The sequence below is a fragment of the Rhinolophus sinicus genome, linkage group LG02 (assembly GCF_036562045.2).
Source record: "Rhinolophus sinicus isolate RSC01 linkage group LG02, ASM3656204v1, whole genome shotgun sequence".
Taxonomy (NCBI): Eukaryota; Metazoa; Chordata; class Mammalia; order Chiroptera; family Rhinolophidae; genus Rhinolophus; species Rhinolophus sinicus.
Window position 1 is genome coordinate 3085518 of NC_133752.1, and position 21408 is coordinate 3106925.

At 55.4% G+C, this 21408-nt stretch overlaps 1 protein-coding gene across 2 annotated transcripts in view; it reads right to left on the reverse strand.

Annotated features, from left to right (window-relative positions):
* The window catches only part of SORCS2 (sortilin related VPS10 domain containing receptor 2), a 387174-nt gene that overhangs the window by 141013 nt on the left and 224753 nt on the right, over positions 1 to 21408 (reverse strand). For both annotated transcript variants that reach the window (XM_074320821.1, XM_019748208.2), the window contains exon 3: positions 904 to 1003. In XM_074320821.1, coding sequence (XP_074176922.1) covers positions 904 to 1003 — 100 coding nt within the window. The remainder of the gene's footprint in view (positions 1 to 903; positions 1004 to 21408) is intronic.

The window sequence follows — 21408 nt, forward strand, 5'->3', positions numbered from 1 at the left end:
CCCTGGGGGCCCTGAGTGCCCCCAAGGCACGCCTTCCAGCATCCACGACGCGCTTTCTGGGACGCTCGGAGGTGTACGGGGGTCTACGCTGTCCCACCTTCCCTTCAGTCGTGGTCAGAGCCCCGACCCGTCCCCATGGGCCGCCCGGGGAAGCAAACGCCGGTGTCTCGGTTCTCATCACCCACAGCAAGCGGCACGATTCTCTGTGCGAGCCGTGGTTACCTCCCACTTCCTATGAGGAGCCTGGCCTGCCGGTCCCGGTCTGTGACACGGCTGCTCTCTGGATGGAGTCAAGGACACGGGCCGGCTCTGTCCCGGAAGCTCCCTGACCCTGTCCTGCGGTCCCCAGGTGATCAGGAGCCACATGGGTTTGCAAAAGGCTCTTTTCATGGAACCTGTTGGGCTGGTAGCCTTAAAACGACAAAGTGCCCCTTCCCATGGCCAGGCAGACAGCAAAGCTGGCAGACACGCTCAGAACAAGACCAAACGCAAAGCTCAGCTAAAACTCAAAGCCAAATCGAAACCAATGAACAAAACCCTGCAGCAGGCGGGGAGTGCTTGTCACTGCCTTCAAGGACCCAAACCCACCCAGGGCCCCCACGCCGCACCACTTGGCCCACGGTGCTGCCTCCAGGGCAGGAGAAGACAGAGGCACCAGATGAGCACAGAGAGCCATTCCTTGCAAGGCCCGCTGGTCGCTTAAAACTTCCTCATTCACGGCGGGTGAAGGCGGAACCGGGGGTGGGGTGGGGAAGATGCTGGAGGAACAGGCGCACGTGGCCAAGCTGCACGGGGAGGCGCACGTGGTGACGGCGGACAGGGAGGCGCACGTGGCTGCCGAGGCCGGGGTCCCTGAGCCGGACCACCTGGCTGTGCAGAGCGGGCGCCGGGCGCAGCACGTACCTTCCTCTTGTTGGTCGGGCAAATGTAGAAGCTGTCGATGATGGTGGTGAAGCCGGGCTGGAGGGTGAGTTTGCTGTAGGACGTCCCGAAGTCCGACGACCTGGGGGAACAGGATGACAGCGGTCAGCAACCCACCTCCCCAGGGCAGATTTCCGGAGCCCGCATGGTATCCAGCACAGCCCACGGGCCCCCTCCCCGAGTGCAGACCCCCCTCTCCCGGCGGTAGCAGGACACTGGGCTCTATCAGAGACACCGAGCACTCACTCAGGCCTGGAGCTGGGATGTGCCGTCAGGGCCCTGTGCCTGAATGCCATCCAGCCCCCCACCGAGCCGCCTCCCCTCGGCCGGCGGTCCAGGCGGTCCACAGTATTCTGCCCTGTCCATGAGTTCATTCAGCCCTCTACTGCGTCTGCATCTAGCTGGTTCCGGAGAGCCTCACATGTGCCAGACACTTCTGGCTCCTTCCATCTCTGCCTCCGCACAAAACCCCGAGAGACTCTCGCAGGTGACCAGAAGAGCAGCTGGGAGCTCTGAGGGCAGAGGTTCCTGCCTGAAACCACTCAGCTAAGAAGTGGCCAGTGCCGGGTGTGAGCGCTGGCCTGTCCCACGCAGAGCTGGCTGCGTCCTGTTTGCTCTCCAGAAGGTTCCCCACCAGGCCCAGGCCTCATAATACCCGTCTGCTCGTCTGTTTCCCACTCTGGACCCTGAGCTCCTCCAGGGACCAGCACCCTCCACCCTGACTGCTGCCCACAGGACAGCAGGGGCCCGGGGGACATGGCAGCCACCAGAGCCCTGGCTGAAATCATACCCCAAGCATGGCGAGACCAGCCCTCCCTGCCCGCGGACCCGCTTTCCTGTCTGTACTGTGGGAGTGCAGGCGGGAGTCACCAAGCACTCTGAACCCCCAGCCACAGCACGAGGCGGAGAGAAGTCACCAAGGGCAATCTCACATGTGTGTTTGGAAGTGACAGACACATCGGGACGTGGAATTGATTCCATGTTGAAGCTTCAAGTGCCAATGACCCTGAAACCAACACTCCTTAGTATCACCCCACGAAAACGCGCTGTGATCACAGCATGGCAGGCTGGGAACTGGAGGGACGCCAGGTCCTCAGGCAGGCGGCACGTCCATCCCACCCTGACGTGGAATGTGGGTTCCAGGGCTCTCCTGGAGCCGCCCAGTCTTCCGATGGGTGAGGACCCGAAACCTACATTGGGGACAGGGACAGGAAAGGGAGCCCGCAGCTGAGGAGCCTGCGGTGCATGGCGCCCTCCCCACCAGGGCCTGTGCATGTCTAACCACTTTCGGTCTAGGCACCGCTGAGCTCCAGGGCCGTGGGCCGGGTTCCCAGCTTACTCACACGTGAGGGGCAGGTGGCTGGGATCCCGGCGAGTCTGTGCTTGTCCTCAGACCCCAGCACCACTGGGGCCCAGCGTCCACCATACGGCCTGGGCACCCCTTCCCCCTTCCGGGCCCACCGAGAGCTGGGAGACCTGTGTGTCTGGGACTTGCCCAGTGCTGCCCAGGAGGGGGCACAGGCGGGGAGACCTGGAGCCCCTTTAGATAAACACCCCACCCACCGGGAACATTTCACTTCCATTCCATAACCCATCCTCAGTGGTTTCTATGTGGATAGATCTCCTCCCGAAATCAGCAAGTGAAACTGAGGCTCCAGGAAGAAGGCCTGTGTTTACTGAATCGGGGCTTAGTGGCTGCATGGCCCCACGTCCCCAGAGGTCGGGTCCCTCACAGGCCTCAGGGTCACAGGGTCCCTCTCAGGCCAGGGCACAGAGTACTAACCCCCGCCCCCACTCCCAGGGAGACCAGCAGGGCCAGTGCCCTCCTGCTGGTCAGGAGAGGACCCTTCATCCTCTGGCTGCCCTCGCCCTCCTCTGGGAGGACCCGCAGGAGAGAACAGAGAAGGCCCCTGGAGGAGTAATTAGGGAAGCACTTACTCTCCAAACCTCAGAGAATTGATTTTCTTTGGGAAGGAGGGAGCCAGAGGCCCATTAGCGGAGGATCGATCTGGAGACCCAGGAAACTCTAGAGCCCGGAAACAAATGGCTGTGTTTATGGCTGGATGCACGGAAGCCACCTCTGGGCCTCCTGGACGCTCCCCGCTCCCTCCCACCCCGACAAGCCATCTGGAAGACCTCTGATTGATTCTGCCTCCCAGACACCTCAGAACCCACTTCTATTCCCCTATCCCGACACTCACCGGTTGCAAGCCCACAGCCTGGCCAGGACCTGGCCTCCTCCCTGTTTGTTCCCCACCTGCTCACACCTGCTTGCCCAAGGGCACCTGCCGGGTTTGACCAAGGCCCTGCTGCCCACAGCTAATGTTCTAAGGGGGTGAGGGGAGGAGGGTGATAAAGACGTCAGCAAAAATATAATGTGTCAGGTGCCAGGGGCTGGGAAGAAGAAACAGCGTGTGTGTGTGTGTGGGGGGGGGAGGATAAACAGTGGCACTGCTGTCTCAGACAGAGTGGCAGGAAGGCCCCTGGGACACACAGAGCAGAAGGAAGGAAGAGAGAGTGTATGTGCCTGGCTGGGGGGAAGCCATTCGTACTGGGTGAATAGTGTTCCCCCCAAATTCATGTTCACCCAGAACCTATGAAAGTGACCTCATTTGCAAATAGGGTCCTTGAAGATGTCATTAAGTTAAGATGAGGTGACACTGGGTGGGCCCCTCATCTAATGACTGGTATCACAGAACAGGGAAATCTGGACACAGAGACACAGCCACAGGGAGAGCATCATGTGACAATGGAGACAGACAAGGGACACCAAGGACTGCAGCCTCCATCAGAAGCTGGGAGAGGCTCGGAGCAGACGGCACCCCCAGAGACTGACTAGTGGAAGGAGATGTGACAATGGAGCAGAGACTGGGGGGCGCTCTTTGAAGCTGGAGGGAAGGGTCACCAGCCAAGGAAGGCAGGCGGCCTCTAGGAGCTGGGAAAGGTCAGGGAAAGGATTTTTCTCTGGAGTTTCCAGAAGGTGCAGACACCTCGGTTTTAGCCTGTAAGACCCATCTTGGCTTTGACCTCCAGAACTGTATGATAGTAAGTATGTCTCATTTGTAAGCCACTAAGTTTGTGGTGACTTGTCACAGCAGCCACAAGGAAGGGAAACACCACATGTTGGTGAGGTCTGCCCAGCCAGCATCGGCCTCCCTCTCCTCTGAGCCTGGGACCCACAGCGACCCCCCTCATAGATGCAGGAGAAGAGGAGGGCCTGGATTAGGGGGTGGGGTGGGGGTGTGGGATGGAATGTAAACGTTTTAGGAGGAAGAGTCAGCAAGATGGGGTGGTGGATTAGATGGGCGGTGGGGTCGCCTGGGGTCCAGGGGAGCTTAGGATGGCTCTGGCCTGTCACGTTTCTGTTTGCCCGTGTTTCAAGTCTGGTTTCCTTAGTTTCTATTTAAATAAGTGTAGATTGGTTTCGGGGTTGTCGGGTGCAGTTAGCAGAACTTGGAAATGCCATGGATATTGAGTGATGGGGAAGGTGGGGGACACAGAGGACGTGCTCAGACGTGCTCAGCGAGCTCTGCTTCCCTCCGCCTCCCTCTCTCCCTCCTCCTGGCCACACTGAGCCCTCACAGGAAATCTGACACTGTCTTGAGATGAGGGGGGTCTCTCCCCATCAGGCAGGTTCACATGGGGGTGCTGGTGCTTAGACAGTCCCCACATTTTCAGTGGGAAATTGTTGCCCAGAGAGGGCTACCTACCCACCCAAGGTCACACAGCATGTGGATCTGGTACCTGAGTGCTAGCTGTGGGCCTGGCCTATGGACTCAAGGATGGCCTTGGTGATGCTGTCCTCCCTGCGACCAGGTGATGTGTATGGATTTCAGGATTAGATACAGGCATTAGATACAGGGGAGAGTGGCTCCTTCCTCTAAGGACCCGTGTGATTACATGGGGCTCACACGGGTAACCCAGGATCACCTCCCATCTCAAGACCCCTGACTTAATCTCATCTGCAAAGTCCCCGCTGCCATGTCAGGTGACACACTCACCAGTTCCAGGGATTAGGACATGATATCTTTGGGGGGCATTATTCTGCCTTCCACAGGTGGGCATTTGAGCCGGATCCGAGGTGCAGCTAGGAACAGGGTGGGTAGCAGTGCCCAGGCAGCTGACGGCCACAGTGGGCAGTGAGAGAGACGTCGGGGCCAGAGGCTGAAGACGGGGGCGGGGCGGGGCATGAACAGCTCCCAGAGCCACACAGATCTGGGCCTGCCTGCACGCAGCACCGCTGGGGGGACGCTGGGAAGTGGGCCGCACGATTAGGGGCCAGTACATGCCGGTGTCCCAGGCAGCAGGAAAGAAGAATGTAAAATATCTCATTATAATCTCACACTGTCACATGGTGACTTAATATTATTATACTACCACATTATTATAAAATAATATTTTGGATATGCTGAGTTAAACAAAATCTGTTATTAAGATTAATTTCACCTGTTTCTTTTATTAATAGAGTCAATGTTTCAGAGCAGTTTTAGGGTCACACCAAAATTGAGAGAAAGATACAGAGATTTCCCGAATCCACACTGCCCCCCACTATCCATATCCCCCACTTGCTGGGACATTTGTTACAGTCGATGAACCTACACTGACACGTCATAACACAGAGTCCTTCTTTGCATCAGGGCTCACTTGGTGGTGTGCATTCTGTGGGTTTGGACGGTGTAATGACACGTGCCCACCATCACGGAGTCACACAGAGTGGTGTGCATTCTGTGGCTTTGGACGGTGTAATGACACGTACCCACCATCATGGCGTCACACAGAGGGGTGTGCATTCTGTGGCTTTGGACGGTGTAATGACACGTGCCCACCATCACGGCGTCACACAGAGGGGTGTCACTGCCTTAACCCCCCCCCCCCCGCTTCCCCTGTTGACCCCCGGCCACCACTGATCTCTTTACTGTCTCCACAGTTTTGCCTTTTCCAGAGTGTCATGTCACTGGAATCACACAGTATGTAGCCTTTTCAGATTGGCTCTGTCACTTAGTGACATGCATTTAAGATACTTCCAGGTCTTTTCATGTTGCCTGTTTCTTTTTAATGTGCATTTGAAACTCCACCCGTGGCTTGCATCCTATTCCTAATGGAGTCTTTTGCCTGGACCCAGGCCAAGGCCGTGGGTGGCCTCTCGAGGGGGTTCTGCAGGGTTCTGCGGGAGATAGGTCTGTCTCCCCATCTGGAAAGTGCTGCCTCAGTGTATTAGCTGAGTGACTGCGTGAAAAGTGTTAGATGGCGCCAGGACCACAGCACACACAGAAGGAGCACGTCGCCACAACTGTTTAAGGAAGACGGCGCAAGTGCCTAAAGCGACAGGGTGAAGTGGGGAGGGGCAGAAAGGGAGGGCAGGACACACATCTGGGAGCTGGAATCCACAGGACGTGGGATGGGGAGGGTGTGGTGAGGGAGGGGTGGGAGGTGACACCAGGTGACATGGACGGTGGGGCGATGCTGCTCCGATGGGTGGAGGGTTAGGCTGGGGAGGACAGCCCCTTGGTGAAGCACGCACCTGCCCCCACCAAGCCTGCAGGACAAGCTGGGGCTCCACGAGGAGCCAAGCTCAGAGTAGCACGTTTCCCCCTGTGCCAGCGACTCTGGGTCACCCGGCACCCGTCAAAGGAGTTCCGTGACCCTGGGAGGCCGGAGGCACTGTTAGCCCTGCTTGCTTGGAGCCAGGGCTGGCAGTCAGGGGGTCTGGCCCATGCCCCACTCCGCTACTATTTTCAGAGCTCCCTGGGTACACACTAAGGGTTTGGGCATAGCTTTCCCCTCTCAGGCATCAGATGGTTGAAATAGGGTCCCTGGGGTCCTCATCAATACAAAGGCTATGGTCATGTGCTCTTAACAGCAGGTCCCTGCTTGTTACCAGGTCTCCCAGCATCCCTTGCAAGGCCAGTTCTCAGGGACACCCCTGGCCCAGACCTCGTTTTCTTGGTGGGCCACTCTAGTGTCTATTTTTCACCTCACTGTTTCCTTGGGCCACCTGTTCCCACATAAATTCAAATACATGAATAAGTCAGCAGGGATGGTATCTGTATTATGAAGATGTATTCTCAGACACGAAACTGGAGACTGACATTTCTCACGGTCCCTGCCTCTCCCTCTGTGTCTGAGGGGGATAGGGGCACCCAAGATAAGCATCCGCTTTGCAGAATGGGCCATGATTCTGCTGCAAAAACCAGAGGTGCCCAGGGGACGTGCCAGACACCAGATGATGGATGGTCTTGTCTGTTCCCGGGAGCCAAGCTATCTACGTTGTGCGGTCAGAGGAATGGAACGGACTCCAGCAGGCACTGCTCGGCCTGGAGCTGTGGGCACGGAGGCTGAGGGAGACAGGCGGGGTGGGAAGGGACCCCGGAAAACTCGCCCAAGGAGAAACAATGCGGTTTAGGCGGCACACAGCATCAGGGTCCTGCGGAAAAGATCACGGTAGCTGTGCTTCTCGTTTTGGAGCTTCCAAAACTCCCTCCTTCAAAGAACATTAAAAACAACCGTGTTGACTATTTCCTGTGTGTTTGCAATGCTGGGTAAGCAACGGGACTCAACCAGATAAATGCTGGTCTGATGATGAGGAAGAAATCGAGGATGGACGGGGCGGGAGAGGGGGTACCTGACTTGGTTCCCAGGCTGGCGTAGCAAACACTGCAAACGGGGGACGGGGCTTCAAGCAATTTATTGCCTCCAGTCCTGGCAGCCAGAAGTCTGACATCGGGTGTTGCAGTGCCGGGCTCCCTCCTGAGGCTCCGGGGGAGGCTCCTTCCTGCCTCTCCCAGCCCCTGGAGGCCCCAGAGGTCCCTGGGCTTGTGGCCGTGTGGCTTCAATCCCTGCCTGCGTCTTCACACGGCTGCTCCTGTGTCAGTGTGTCTGTCTTCTTCTAAGGACACCAGACATCATCAATCCACCCCAGATCCACAATGATTTCACCTCAATCCTTAACTGGTTACATCTGCAAAGACCCTATGTCCTAACAAGGTGACGTGAGGCTCTGGCTGGATGTGGGTTTGGAGGGAACACTATTCAACCCATGACAGGCCCAGGCCATTGCGTTTCCTGAGCACCTGTTGTACGCAAGGACGACTCTGAATGAGACACCTTACATTCCTGGTTCTTGTTTCACCCTCCCCTGAATCTAATGCCACCTCCTGAAGTCCATACACATCACCTGGTCCAGGGAGGACAGCGTCACCAAGGCCATCCTCGAGTTCACAGGCCAGGCCCACAGCTAGCACTCAGCTACCAGACCCAGACGCTGTGTGACCTCGGGTGGGCAGGTGGCCCTCTCTGGGCAACAGCTTCCCATTGAAAATGTGGGGACTGTCTAAGCACCAGCACCCCCATGTGAACCTGCCTGATGGGGAGAGACCCCCCTCATCTCAGGACAGTGTCAAATTTCCTGTGAGGGCTCAGTGTGGCCAGGAGGAGGGAGAGAGGGAGGGGGAGGGAAGCAGAGCTCACTGAGCACGTCCTCTGTGTCCCCCACCTTCCCCATCACTCAATATCCATGGCATTTCCAAGTTCTGCTAACTGCACCCGACAACCCCGAAACCAATCTACACTTATTCAAATAGAAACTAAGGAAACCAGACTTGAAACACGGGCAAACAGAAATGGAAAAGGCGAGCACGATTGGAAAACTGCTATTTGCAAATCAGCTGCTTAACTGCTGAGTGTTTGTACTTTTAAAAAATGATTTAATTACGCCATTTTCATCCCCATAATTATTCATTGGGGAGACGTGTATTCAGCTCCCAGCCCTCGCCCGCAGGCAGGTGAGACCCTGTCTCCCAACTGCTAGCTTGGAAAAGCACACGGGTGTGAACAGTGGCGCCCACCTGTGCGGCGGGTGCCGCCTCTGGCAAGGCCTGGACCTCTGTGAGACTCAGTTTCCTCATCTGTAAAAGAGGCTAATGACCCAGGCCTCAGATGCTATGGTGAGATTAGAGACGGGGTGAGGAGCACAGGCAGGAGCTGGGCTCACGGTCACGGGCCCCTGTCCCAGGGGGCATGTCTGTGCACTGTTGTGCCACCTGAGGGGCACTGATGTCTCACCCGTTCCATGTGGACCTCTTTGTGGCCAGAGGGACCGTGTGTGTGGACACGCCTCACGTGCCCTAATGACCACAGCGCTGGTGACCGGCTCTTGTCCTGCATGTGACCGTTTGCAGGGCATCGCTAGCTGACCCCAGAGCCGCTCCCGGGGGTCGGAATTACCATCTGCACTTTACACGGGGGAAACTGAGCCCCCACCAGCAAAGGGATTTGTCCACAGTCCGATGGGATCTGATGGCAGAGCCGGGACTCGGTCCCCGGGCGCCCACCTTGCGCTCTCCCAAACAAGGCGCAGTGAGTTAGAGGCACATTTTTCCAGCTGGATGTGGTTCTGAGAAGGTTCCAGCTGCACAGAGTCTGTGGTGCGAGATAGGGAAGGGACTGATGCTGAGTGGACATCACACAGGGACCACTAGGTTCTCAAGAACAGAGGACGGCACGGAACCTGAAAGAGGAGGCTTTGGGCCACTGCCTGGGACTGTCTCCTAAATCCTCATGGGATCAGCGAGGAAAAGACAACAAAGTCAGCTCAGGACACTTCTAGGACCCATCAACTGAGAAAAGTCCAGCGCATGGCTTGAGATTCTGAGAGGGAAACGGGGAGTTGGACGCCAGTTAGGAGGGTGAGCTGAGGGAAGAAATCATGGCCCTGCCTGAGGGGGCGGGGTGCATGGTGACAGTGGGGGTTGGGAGCAAAGCAGGCAAGTAGCCCAGTGCACTGAGCAACTGCAGCCGGTCTGAGAAGTGGTGTTCCTACAGGCTTTGGGCTCCCAGTCTGTCCTCTCTGCTCTACCTCAGGCTGTGCCCAGAGCGGTGCACACAGGGCATGGCCCCCACCCTGCGTGTCAGGACTTTCTGACTCCCTGTCTCACTCCAGCAGAGTCCAGCGGGCAACGCTCTCTAATGTGTCAGCAATGGGACAGTGACCACAGCCCACCCCAACTCCGGGAGCCTGGTTACAATCACCTGTGTTTCATACTGGCCAGCAGCTCCCATGGAGCCTGGGGAAGGTGCGACTTGAGCAGAGCAGGAAAAGCATGTACCTCGGCAATCTGGGGAAGGCTTGCAGGTGAGCAGGCACGTGCTGGGAAGGGAAGGCGAGAAAGGGCCCAGAGGGGAGGCGCCGCTGACAGCCAGCCCCAAGTGCTGCTCGGCAGAGTGACGTTGCTCTGTGCAGCAGCAAGGAAGTGATGAAGGTCCAAGTTCAAGGCCGAGGGGATGGCGTGGTCACAGCCCAGAGCCCCGGCCAGCGAGCCTCACATCACGCACAGCAGCCTCCCCAGCCAGCCGCCCTTGCCGAGGCTGCTCCAGGCCCAGGATAAAGCCTCTCGGTGGATTTCCTTCTCTATTCTCCATTCCATCCAATACCCTGCTAAGCAAAGGAGGAAACCGAGATGCAACAGGTGAGGCCACCTGCCCGGGCTCCTACAGGACAAAGCGACCTTATATCCAACTCAGGTTCTAAAGCGCGTCTTCTCCAGGTGTTGTGCGGGAGACCCTGCTCGCTGCGCCATTTGTCGTGCGGGGTGGCCTACGGGGTCTCTGCTCCCGCTCCCCACACAAGAACGCAGGACATGGTGAGGCCAAAAAGGAACACCCACGGAGCCATAGATGGGGGAGTCATACCACTATATTCTCGCTGGCGGCATCCGCCTCTCTGCAATCCGTTCTTGTCAGCTCAGCCACCATCTTCTTGCTAGTGCCCATCTTTTTTTCTCTTTCTGCTAGCGTAGCCACAGCAGTTATATTAGTGACCAATGGCTCACTGGTTACGCTGACAGCCAACTAGCCACAGCTGATGGCCATCCAATCACAGTTGATGGCCATTTACTACCTGAGCCAACACCTTTCTATGTGAGGCCGAGAGCCTGGAAACTACTTTCTGGGGCTCTGTCCCCACACCAGGCTTCCAACTCTAAATGGAAGGGGACACCATGCTCTGCTGCGTTTATTTCTGGAGGTTGTGAGATGACCCAAGATGGGGCCGTTGCGATAAGTGGTTTTTCTCCCGACCGGTGGGGTCTTTGGAACCGGTTTACAACCATTAGGTGAAATGAGGCCTGTGTCCCTGGTCACTGTTCTGGCTCAGGCAGAGTTGCCTGCTGCTTACGTTGGCACACGGGGCCTCGTCAACCTCCAGCAGATGTCCCTGCTTTCACAGTCACTGCAAGCCAGGCACACTTCTGAGGGTGACCCGTCCAGACCAGCTGGGAGAGAGCAGAGCCATTAGCAGTGGCCTGTGCAGGGAGGGGAGGTACCGATTCCCCCAGAGCTCTCACTGCTGCATCTGACACCGTGTTGTGGCTCACTGAGAAGCAGTCCAGGGACCCGCCACCCTGTCCTCTGGGTTAACTGGGGGAAGTTGTGTCTGATGGGGGCGCTGCAGGGGCCGGGCTGGGTTTGTGCCCAGGTGGAGGCAAAGCTCCAGGGACCCTGAGGGGGTGGGGGTGCGGAGGGCCTGGGGAAGCAGCCTGTTGCTTTGGACACACAAACGCCTCCTGCAAATGGGACTGGCCAGTCACTGCCCAGGAACAGGTCTGCTGGTTCCAATTTCTTTCGGTGGCCACCAGGGTGAGGTACACTGATGCACATTCTACCTGGGAACCAATGATTTGGGAGGGTGCCGGGCGCCTCGAAAGCCCAGAGTGTCTTTCAAATAGGACGCACCCACACAGAGTAAGATAAATAACACCAACGGACTTTCTGCAGACAGATCTTCCTGCAGCTGCTGCCTCCACTGGCGAAGAGGGTGGGCTAGGAATTCCTTGCAGGGCAGGGATGGGAGGGTGGATGGGCAGAAGAACAGTAAGAAAGCGCTGGAAGGGGTGGCGGAGCTACAAAGTCAGAGAGGCGAGGCTCGGCCTCAAAGCCGTTTGGGGTTGGGCCAGGTCAGACCTAGACTCTGTCCTCTGGAAAATTCCTGAAATTCCGCAATCCACAAGCAATACAGTCTCCTTCCTGATGGACCAACACATCTCCACTCTTCCTGGAATCATTTAAAAGTAATAAAATGAGAACAACAGAAAACAGCTACAAGCTAACGGGAAAAAAAAATGCCGTGCAATTGGAAATCTACTTTTTCCCTATTGATTGCTGTTACGAACCCCGTCCCCTTCATAAATAACGTTTTCGTGACTTTAGCACCCCCTGGATTATCATCTCCCGGGCTCTAAGCTTCTGTATGGCTTAAAAAAATGTGAGAAACTCTTTCAACTCAGTATTTTTAAAATGAGGGTCCACATTTATTCCTAGGGGGTCCTGGCACAAAATGGTAACATTTTTATATGCCAATTCCCAGATTATAGAATCTGAGACTCTACATTGATTTTTTTGAGTAACTGTTGACTACATATGGCTTCTGCTAAAGGCAGCACAAATGATATGTTGCACAGTTTTAAAGAGGAAAAAACGTAAAGAGACATTAACACACGAGGGTTGGGGGATCTGGAAGGGAATTCTAGTTTAAAATGTGGAGAGGACGGTTTCACTACAAAGTACGAGAAGGGTCAGGCCCTTGACTGATTCCTGGAAGGTCACGCCTAAGCCCTGAGAGGTTCTGCCTGTTAAGAACGTCTGTGTTTCCTGAGGCCTTGGGCCAGCCAGGACTCCATGCTCACAACATGCTCTACAGTGGGGGTCTTGGGTCAGCTGGAGGTCAGCCCCAGGCCACATGACCAACCCCCAATAAAAACTCTGGACACCAAGGATCAGATGAGTTCCCCTGGCTGGCGCTTCTTCAAATGTGTTGTCACACATCATTGCTTTAAAAATTAAGCACTATCCATATGGCTCAGAAAATGTGACCTGGGTATGGACTCCCACCTCAGGGCCTTTGCACGTGCTGTTCTCCTTCCCAGATACTCAAATGGCTACACTCCTCACCATATTCTCTAGGCTCTGCTCAAATGCGACCTCCCTGGGGAGTGCTGGGCCTCCGTGACTGAAATAGCAACCCCCACCCATAGCTCTCTGCCCCTTTGTTCTGCTACCTGGCATCATACATGCAGCCTGTTGATTTATTGTCTGTCTCCCCCGCTGCAAGGACATCAGTGGTGTCTAGCTGCCCTCTCCCCCAGGAAGCTGCTGTAGACTTCTCCCCGGCCGGCCTGAAGGCCCCATCAGCTCTTGCTGATGCTCTTTGGGTTCTGTCTTCTTTTCCCCTTTAAGGACGCCCACTGAGCCTGCTGCACCCACTGCAACACCTGCCCCTCACAGTCGGGTCCTAAGTCAGGGGCCATAGGTGTGGCTGGTCTGGGCTCACTCTGGGCCACAGAGCTTCCAGGCCCAGCCTCAGACACCAGCGACAGCTTGCCACTTGCGGTTCTGTCCCCCAGCCCTGCGACACTGGGAAAGCTGCAAGCTCGTGGCCCCCACCTTCGTGTCCTGTATTACTGGTCCAAGTAGACAGTTGGTGAAAGTTTCCTGAAATGAATGACTGATGCTCAAACAATTTCCATAACAGCAATAAATGACAGCAATAAACCACAGTGAGGAGCAGGCCGCACTCCCACCTCCCTGACGCTGACTCTGCCAGGGGTGGGGGTGATGGGGGGTGGCTTACTCGGCCTCTGGCCACGACACTGTAATAACTTAATGCACTCCTCTCTCCAGGCAAGAAAACCAAAGTAGGTGGAAACTGGCAGAACATATTTCTCCATTTCTTATGAATCCCATTTGAGAATTAAATAATGACAAGATGGCTTTAAGCGCTTGAAAATTATGAGTTAAGCCGCTCCCAGAGAAGGCGTGTCATTCAGCAAGCAGCCAGGATTGATTGTTCCGACCACAGGTCTGAGGAGACAGCTGGGGAGGGAGGCCTGCAGGCCAGCACGCAGGGTCAGGCTGGGGTCCGATCTCCTCAGAAGACCCTGGGAACCTCAGTCCCCCAGCAGGCCCTGCCTCCGCCTACACTGCGTCTCCCTTGGGCTCCCAGGGTCCTGGCTGCATGCCAGCCCTGCCCCCCCCCCCCCCCCAGGCCCACGGGGACTAGCCAGACGGTGCCAGCAGTGCCTGGCTCTGGCCAGCCTCAGGAGTCATGTGTCCTGGCTGGGCTCTGAGTGGACTCCCTAAACTCCAGGCCCTGTGAAGGGAGACTGTGACTCTTCCTCCATACCCACACCTAGAGCCAAGCCTCTGCCAGCAGTGCCATCTCAGTGGGGTGGAGCGTGGGGGCTTCTGCCAGCCATCGGCCAGGAGGCTGTGGCTGGAACTCCAACTCATCTGCACCAAAAACATTTTTTAAAATCATGTAACTTACACCTGTAGTGCACGCGTTAGGACCCCGTAGGGTCCCATTTTAAAGAGCAGAACACCAGGCTCAGAGAGGTGAAGGGACCAGCCCAGAAGCCACAGCGAGTAGGTGGAGTCAGGTCTGTCAATTCTACAGCCCACGACCTTCCCCTCTGCCAGCCGAGGAAGCAGCGGTTATGTCCCTCACACACCTCCCGTGTTCCAGCACCTGTGCCGGGCTTTGGGACTGCCCCTCGTCTCCCTGCAGCCTGGAGGGGGTGTGACAACCCGCCATGAAAAAGGAGGAAGCAGAGGCTCCTCGTCCCAAGGTGACTCGGCCAAGGCCCTGTGGTCACAGTGGTCAGAGTGGTGGTGCCCATGGGACACGCTCTGACGTTGGAAAGAAGGTCCCCCACCACCTGGGGCTCTGGCCTTACGGAGTGGGGTCCCACACTTCAGTGGGCGCACAGGACAGCCACACCTGCCAGTGCCCATTGACAGAGGAGCGGCTACTCCCGCCATGGTGACGTGGAAAACCACGGTGGGATGGGGCCTGAGCGGGTCGTGGAGGGGAGGGGGAGCAGACTTTCTCTGGGGTTCTCCCCTTGGACAGCCAGGGGGCAGGTATTAAGATGGGGGTAAGGGTAGAGTCAGAGGGGCTGAGATCTGGGGAAGGCCCATTCCGTGGGTCCTGCGACAGACCAGTGAGTGGTACCTTGTGGTATTCTGGGCTTGTTTTCCATTGGACACCCCCAGCCCTCTAGGGACACTGCCCCTCTGTTTCCCTCAGCGACTGTCCATCCCTCCGCCCGTCCATCCATCCACCACCTACCTATCCTGCCACCAACCCTTCCTCCCTCCCTCCCTCCCTCCCTCCTTCCCATCCATCCAACTCACACCCCACACATTACTGGGGACCTGCTATGTGTCTGGCCCTGGGCTGACCTGTGAGATGGGGGCGATGCCTCCAGGGGCACAGGAGACATGTGATGGGTGACAGAGCCTTCATGCTCTCCCAGTAGGCCACCGCCTGAAGACTCGCTCGCCTCTAATGCTTGTGTCGCCTGAAGACTCGCTCACCTCTAATGCTTGTGTCGCCTGAAGACACGCTCGCCTCTAATGCTTGTGTCGCCTGAAGACTCGCTCACCTCTAATGCTTGTGTCACCTGAAGACGCGCTCACCTCTAATGCTTGTGTTGATGCGATTGGTGTGTCGCTTAGATCCCAGGACCTACCACTGGGTCGATTCCTGAATGTGACTCAACTTTCCTACTTTAGAAACTCCAGGGTACAATTTGTGGCATGCTTCACAGAATGCATGAATGAGCCACCTCTGCAGAAGGGTGTCACATATCAACAACAGTGTGTCACCTTGCAGGACCTGCTAAAGAAGAACGTCTTTGACTCGGGTCTGGGGTGATGTCAATTCTCTGTTTCCTTCTCCACTAAGGACATGTATTTCCTGAAGACAGATTCTTAGCTGGAACCGGGCCAGGCCAAAGCTCACCTGAATTGTCTGGGGAGTGACAGACAGCTGGCTGGAATTCCAGACAGTGAGAGGGGGGCCGATTTTCCAGCAGCGTGAAGAAACAGGCCATTCGGCCTTCACCCCACACTGTTCACACCTGTCCCCCAGCCCCCGAGGCACTGGCGACCTTCACTGGGGGAACCAGACTAGTCTGCAGAAACGTTTACCCAGAGCCCATGTCTCTGTGTCTCCTCGGCTGGTACCTCCATGTATCTCATTTCTGTCTCTATGTCTCTTGAGGGTTTCTCTTGGGGGGCAGCTGTCCTTCTCTTTCTTGGTCTGTCTGCCTGTCTCTCTCTCCATGTGCCTCTGATTTTCTGTGTGAACCATTCTCTCCTTCCACCCTCCCCATTCCCTTTCTCCAAAGATCATTTCAAGAGCAGACGCCCCATCATACAAAGGTCTGGGGACAATGTGTGGCCATCTCTTCTTGGCCACAAGGAAAGCAAGAGAGCTGGTTCCAGCCTCACCCCTCCCTGGTGGGTAACCGGATGCCAGAGTGCCTAGTCCCAGGGAGCTGACACTCTAGAGGGGCAGCCAGACTATAAACGAACAGAACAAATGGATAATGTTGGGTAGTGCTATGCACTAGAAATAAAAAAATAAGAGGCAGAGAGTTGTGGGGGAGCTGCTATTTCTGGCAGCATGGCCCAGGTTGCTGTCCCAAGTAAGATGAACTTTGAACAGAGACTAGGATGCATTGAGGGGTCAGCCCCTATGGGTATCGGAGAACAGAACAGCGCATGCAAAGGCTCTGAGGTGGGATGCCACGCCCAGGCTGCATTTCCTGGGCGTTTTGCCTGCAGAACACTTCAGACGCTAGGGCACCTCAGATTTCCACCTCAGCCTGTCTGGCCAACTTGCTGACCAAGCGTTGCTGTCAGGACAAGGGGCCTTCCCAGGGGAAGTCAGCAGAAGGCTGCCATACACACAAGAGCTGCTGACAGCTGGGGAGGGCAGGGGCATCCACCCTGTCTCGGGGCCTCAGGCAGGATTCTCTCGTCAGCAGCGGGGTCCTCGACCCCCGTCCCTTGTCATTCCCACGCAGGAATGGAAGGCTTTGTGTCCACGTCAGTGGGCTGGGGCCACAGCAGTGCTGCCAAACCAATTGGACTGCTGGTCGAAGCCTGCTTTGCAGGACATCTGTACACGTTCTCCAAACATCACATCTACGCTAATAGGGCAAATAAACATGACATTTAAAGATCAGAGGCACTGCAGTTATAGCCTATTACATTAAATTCACCATCAAGGGTGAAAGAGAAGATAAAATGGGATTATTCTAGTCATGGCAATTAAAAAAGAGAAAGAAAGAAAGGAGTGTTTTGAGAGAGATGTAATTTCGCGGTCTCTGAAGCCAGAGTTTGTGGTTTGGAAGGGACATTCTGGAACGAGGGGCCAGGCTTTCCTCTCTCCACGCGCTGGCTCCAGGCGCCTGGTCAGCACAGAGCCTGTGCCACGCAGAACCTTCCCTCTAGAGCCCAGGGGGGTCACTGAGACCCCCCTGGGAGTGAGCATGGCTTCCATGCCTCCCACATGCTGTCATCTTGTCATCCTCCATAGCTTCCTACCTGGCAAAGCCTTCTCCCTGGGGGCTTATCCTGGGCCTCTTGGAGCCTCACTTTACCCATCTGGGAAATGGGACTGATCAAGCGCCTTCACCATTCTCCTACTTGTACAAGGAGCTGTGCATCCCCGTTCTGCAGGAGAAACAGGCTCCCATGGCCATCAGACGGCTCCTGAGCGTCCTTTCCCATTGCTCATCGTTGGTGTCTTGTAGTCCCTGATGGTCGGGCCCAGCCAGACCGGAGCCAGAAGGTGACAAGTTCAGGAAGGACTGGCTACGGAACTTACAGGGCCCAAGGCTAAACGGAAATGCAGGCCCCTTCATTCAAACTTACTAGGAGTTTCAAGATGGCAGCAGGAAAGCATTTAGCATGAACCCTGCTGAGTGTGGGACCCCGTGGGACTGCACATGTCATCGCCCTGGGGCCAGGAGTCTGATGGATGTGGGTTCAAATCCCAGCACAGCCACTTACTAACTGAATGATGTCAGCAGATACAGAACCTCTCGGAGTTTGGTTTCCTAGTTCAGAAAAGGAACAACATTTCAGGATTATTACAAAGACGAAATAGATACTTATACATCTCCCTGTCTTTCACTCACTCTATCCCCAACAGTCATGTGAATAAGAGAAGTGCTGTCCTGAGTGCCAAAACCACTTGAAAATATTCGGGTTCTGCATTCTAGGTTCTTTCACGAAGGGCACTGGGGTTTGAATTCTGTTGACGCACGCCCGAACCTCCCTTTTAATTGTGCCAGCAGGAGTAATAGTCTCGAGCAGGAGCCAGGAGCCCCCACGTGGCATTCCCTACCCTCCTGATGGCTGAGCATCAGGGAAGGCTGAGGCTGGATCCAGCTGATCGGAACGTGGCCCCACCCCTCCCCCTGGCACCCGGAGGGCAGTGAGATGGCCAAGGAGGACCCAGGGCTTGAACCTGCGAGAGCCCGCGGCCGTGGCAGGAGCTGTAACAGAACCAGCTCCTCCTCCCTTGCCCCAGGCCTGGGGGGCAGGGGGGCAGCACAGGGTTCTGAGCCAGAGGGAGGGGCTGGAAGAGGAAAGTGTCTCTTCCAGGGCCTCAGAATCACCCCCATTGCCAACCAAGAAGCTGCGTACACCTGGCCTCCAGCCTGTGACTCTTGGTGATGTTTAAAATGACAAATATTGAAGTGTGATGTTCCAGCAAGCCCGGGGCCAGGCCAGTCTGCTTAGTTCAATGCACGCTGAGTGAACGCCCATTCTGAGGCTGGGCCCGTGTTAGCTACTGGTGAACACGCGCTCGTTTCTGTCTGTTTCTATAGCGACATCCACCTCCGTCTCCGCCTGTACCTGTGCCTGCATCTGCCCGTCCATGTCGGTCTCCATCTGCATCGGTACTTCTCCCTGCATCTCAATCTACCCGTCCCCTTCGGTTACTGCACTGGTAGGTCTTCCTGTACCTGTATCACCATCTCATTTCCATTTGCATCTCCACCTGTAGCTGCACCTATGTCCATCTCCGTCTCCATCCCTAGTTGCATCTCTACTTCTAGCTGTATCTATTGCCACCTCCACTTGTACCTCTACCTCGGTCAAGGTCACTGACAACTTTGTATTTGTAGGAGGTAATAAAATTTGTGCAAAAAACTCTGTTACCTTATTTCTACCTTATGTCTCACCACTGCTTTTAAATAGACCAGGTATCCCAAGGGTGACATACGTATGTGCAGGTTTTTTCCTGTTTGAGTTTGGATTTTCCCTACTGTACAAAGTAATAGCTGTCTTATTTGGGGCTTCTGAAAAAGCACACATACAGCAAAAATCTCATTTGTCATTGAACGCAACGGTTAGGCTTTGGGCTTTTGCTCAGATATATATTTGGAAAGGAGCTATAGATCTTTTGGATAATCAACTCCTTTGGAATAAGGAAGGCATCTATGCCAAATGTTCCACTCTAATCCCATGCTAGGGAAGACTGTCCCTGTTTTTGTCATCCAGGATTACAGTTTTTACTGCTGCTAACTTATTACTAAGTTAAGGAGGATAATCAGGGAAACTTCTTAGATCCAAGCCCTTAGGAGCGGATTAAACTTTATCAAGAGGTACGGCATGGTGAAAAGTAGTCTAAAATGGTGTTATTTTATACGTATATATATATATATATATGTATATATGTACTTTTTTCAATTTATTATTAATTTTTGAATCCCCCGATGGCTCAGGAGAGCATGGGCTCACACACAGAGATGGGCCAGTGATCTAAGTGCCAGAATACTGTTATTGGCAGGGCCCCTCTGCTCAGTTGTTTAATTTTAAAACCTGAAATCAGGTGGAATTTGTCCAATAAATGCACTGAGAGATAAAGGAATAGCCAGATTCTTTTAAAAAGTGAAACGGCATTTAAGTAGGTCACACTTCCCACGGGTCACTGACACCCCGATGGTTTTACAATCTTTTCTCCCTCGATTGTGGAAGATGAAGAAACGAGTCTCCCAGCGAAGCGTGTCAGCGGCACGGCCGAGGGGGAAGCAGTTCCTGTCTCTCCTCAAACAGCTGTTCTTAAGCGCAAAGGTCCTACCAGTAGGCAGAGTCACGACATCTGGCTTTGCCACGTCCAGACATGTGGCCTTAGGCAAGTCACTTCCATTCTCTGTACCTCACGTGTCCTCTCGGTCCTCAAGGTGTCACAGGCCAGATGGAGACAGACCTGTGCGTGGGAGCCATGTGGGGGATGACGAGGGTGACAAAGGAGGACGCCCGACAAAGGCTGCCTGGCAGTGGTGCCCACAGAGAGGCCGACTGAATCCCTGCAGGCCCTTCTCACTTACGGTGAGAGCTGTTTCCATCACACCCCTGAGCACCCCATGTCCATTTTCTTATGGCATTGCATTCACACAAAGTATCCCTTTGAGAACAGAGCCCAGCTCAGAATTAGCAGCCCCCTGGGGACCACCATGACCACAGAATCCTCTTCCCCCGCAGAGAGGGTCATTCTCAGACAGAGGCATTACGTACGGTTTGCTGAGCCCCGTGAGGCTTTGCTCTGGTTTCCCGGGAACGTTTTCCCTGGGGATGCCCCCCGGTTCTAGCCTCACACGTTCCTGTTTTGATGGACAAGCAGATCTCCAGAGTCAGAGATGGCCTAGAGGCCACCCCCTCACTTCTGATGGCACTACCTATGACATGGGGCGGTGACAACCCCAGCCGCTCCCGGCTGCCTCGCCAGGGACAGGTCAAGGGCACACTTAGTGCATTCGGCCCAAGTGTCCATCTCGAGTCCACAGACAGCTTGAGTTCAGGCTCCTCAGACAGCCCTGCTGGGTGCTGGGGCCCACGTCGCCTTCTTGGGATCAGCAGTGACTGTCCCTCTAACATAATTACAGTGGAAATTAAGGAGATTGCTAACCCTGCTGTCAGGTGCATAATTAATCTGAGAAACTTAATTGTGTCTTAGCGGGGGAGGATCTCCCTAATCGAGATGCACTTTCAAAAGAGTGAGGAAGGAGGGAAAATTCCAAACCTCCAGATTCCCTCAGTCTCAAGGCACAGAGATGCAGTAAGTCCAACAAAAAGGTCAGTGACCCGAGGGTCTCTGTCACCCCCTTTGCAGATGGGGACACCGGGTGCAGACATGCCTGTGTCCAGCTTTGGTAAATACGGCAGGGAGGAAAGTGCACAAGCCACAGTGGCACCAGCCATATGACACTGCGATCTCTCTTTACCACTCTGACCCTCAGTGTCCTCTTCTGCAGAATGCCCATTGCCACTCACAGCATTGCTGTTTAGAATAAATTAGGCCACATACAACGTTCAGAGCCCCTACCAGTTTTATAATATTTTGCCCTCCTACTATGTGCAGGTTACTGCACAAACCAAACCACTGAGCGGGCAGTGGTCACTGGAACACAGCGCCTGGCCTTGCTTGGACAGGTGGCCTGTGCCCCCCTGACAGAGCTGAGCTGTGTTCAAAGCCAGGGCACAGCCACAGCCCCTCGTTCGTTCCCTCCCCAGGTCAGCAGGTCCTCTCGTCCTGTCTGTCCTCTCCCTTCGCCAGTTCCCTCGGCCTGGCTCCCTGGTAGTGGCCTCCCCCCAGCCCTGGCCTTTCCACTCACACCTAGTTCCTTTCTG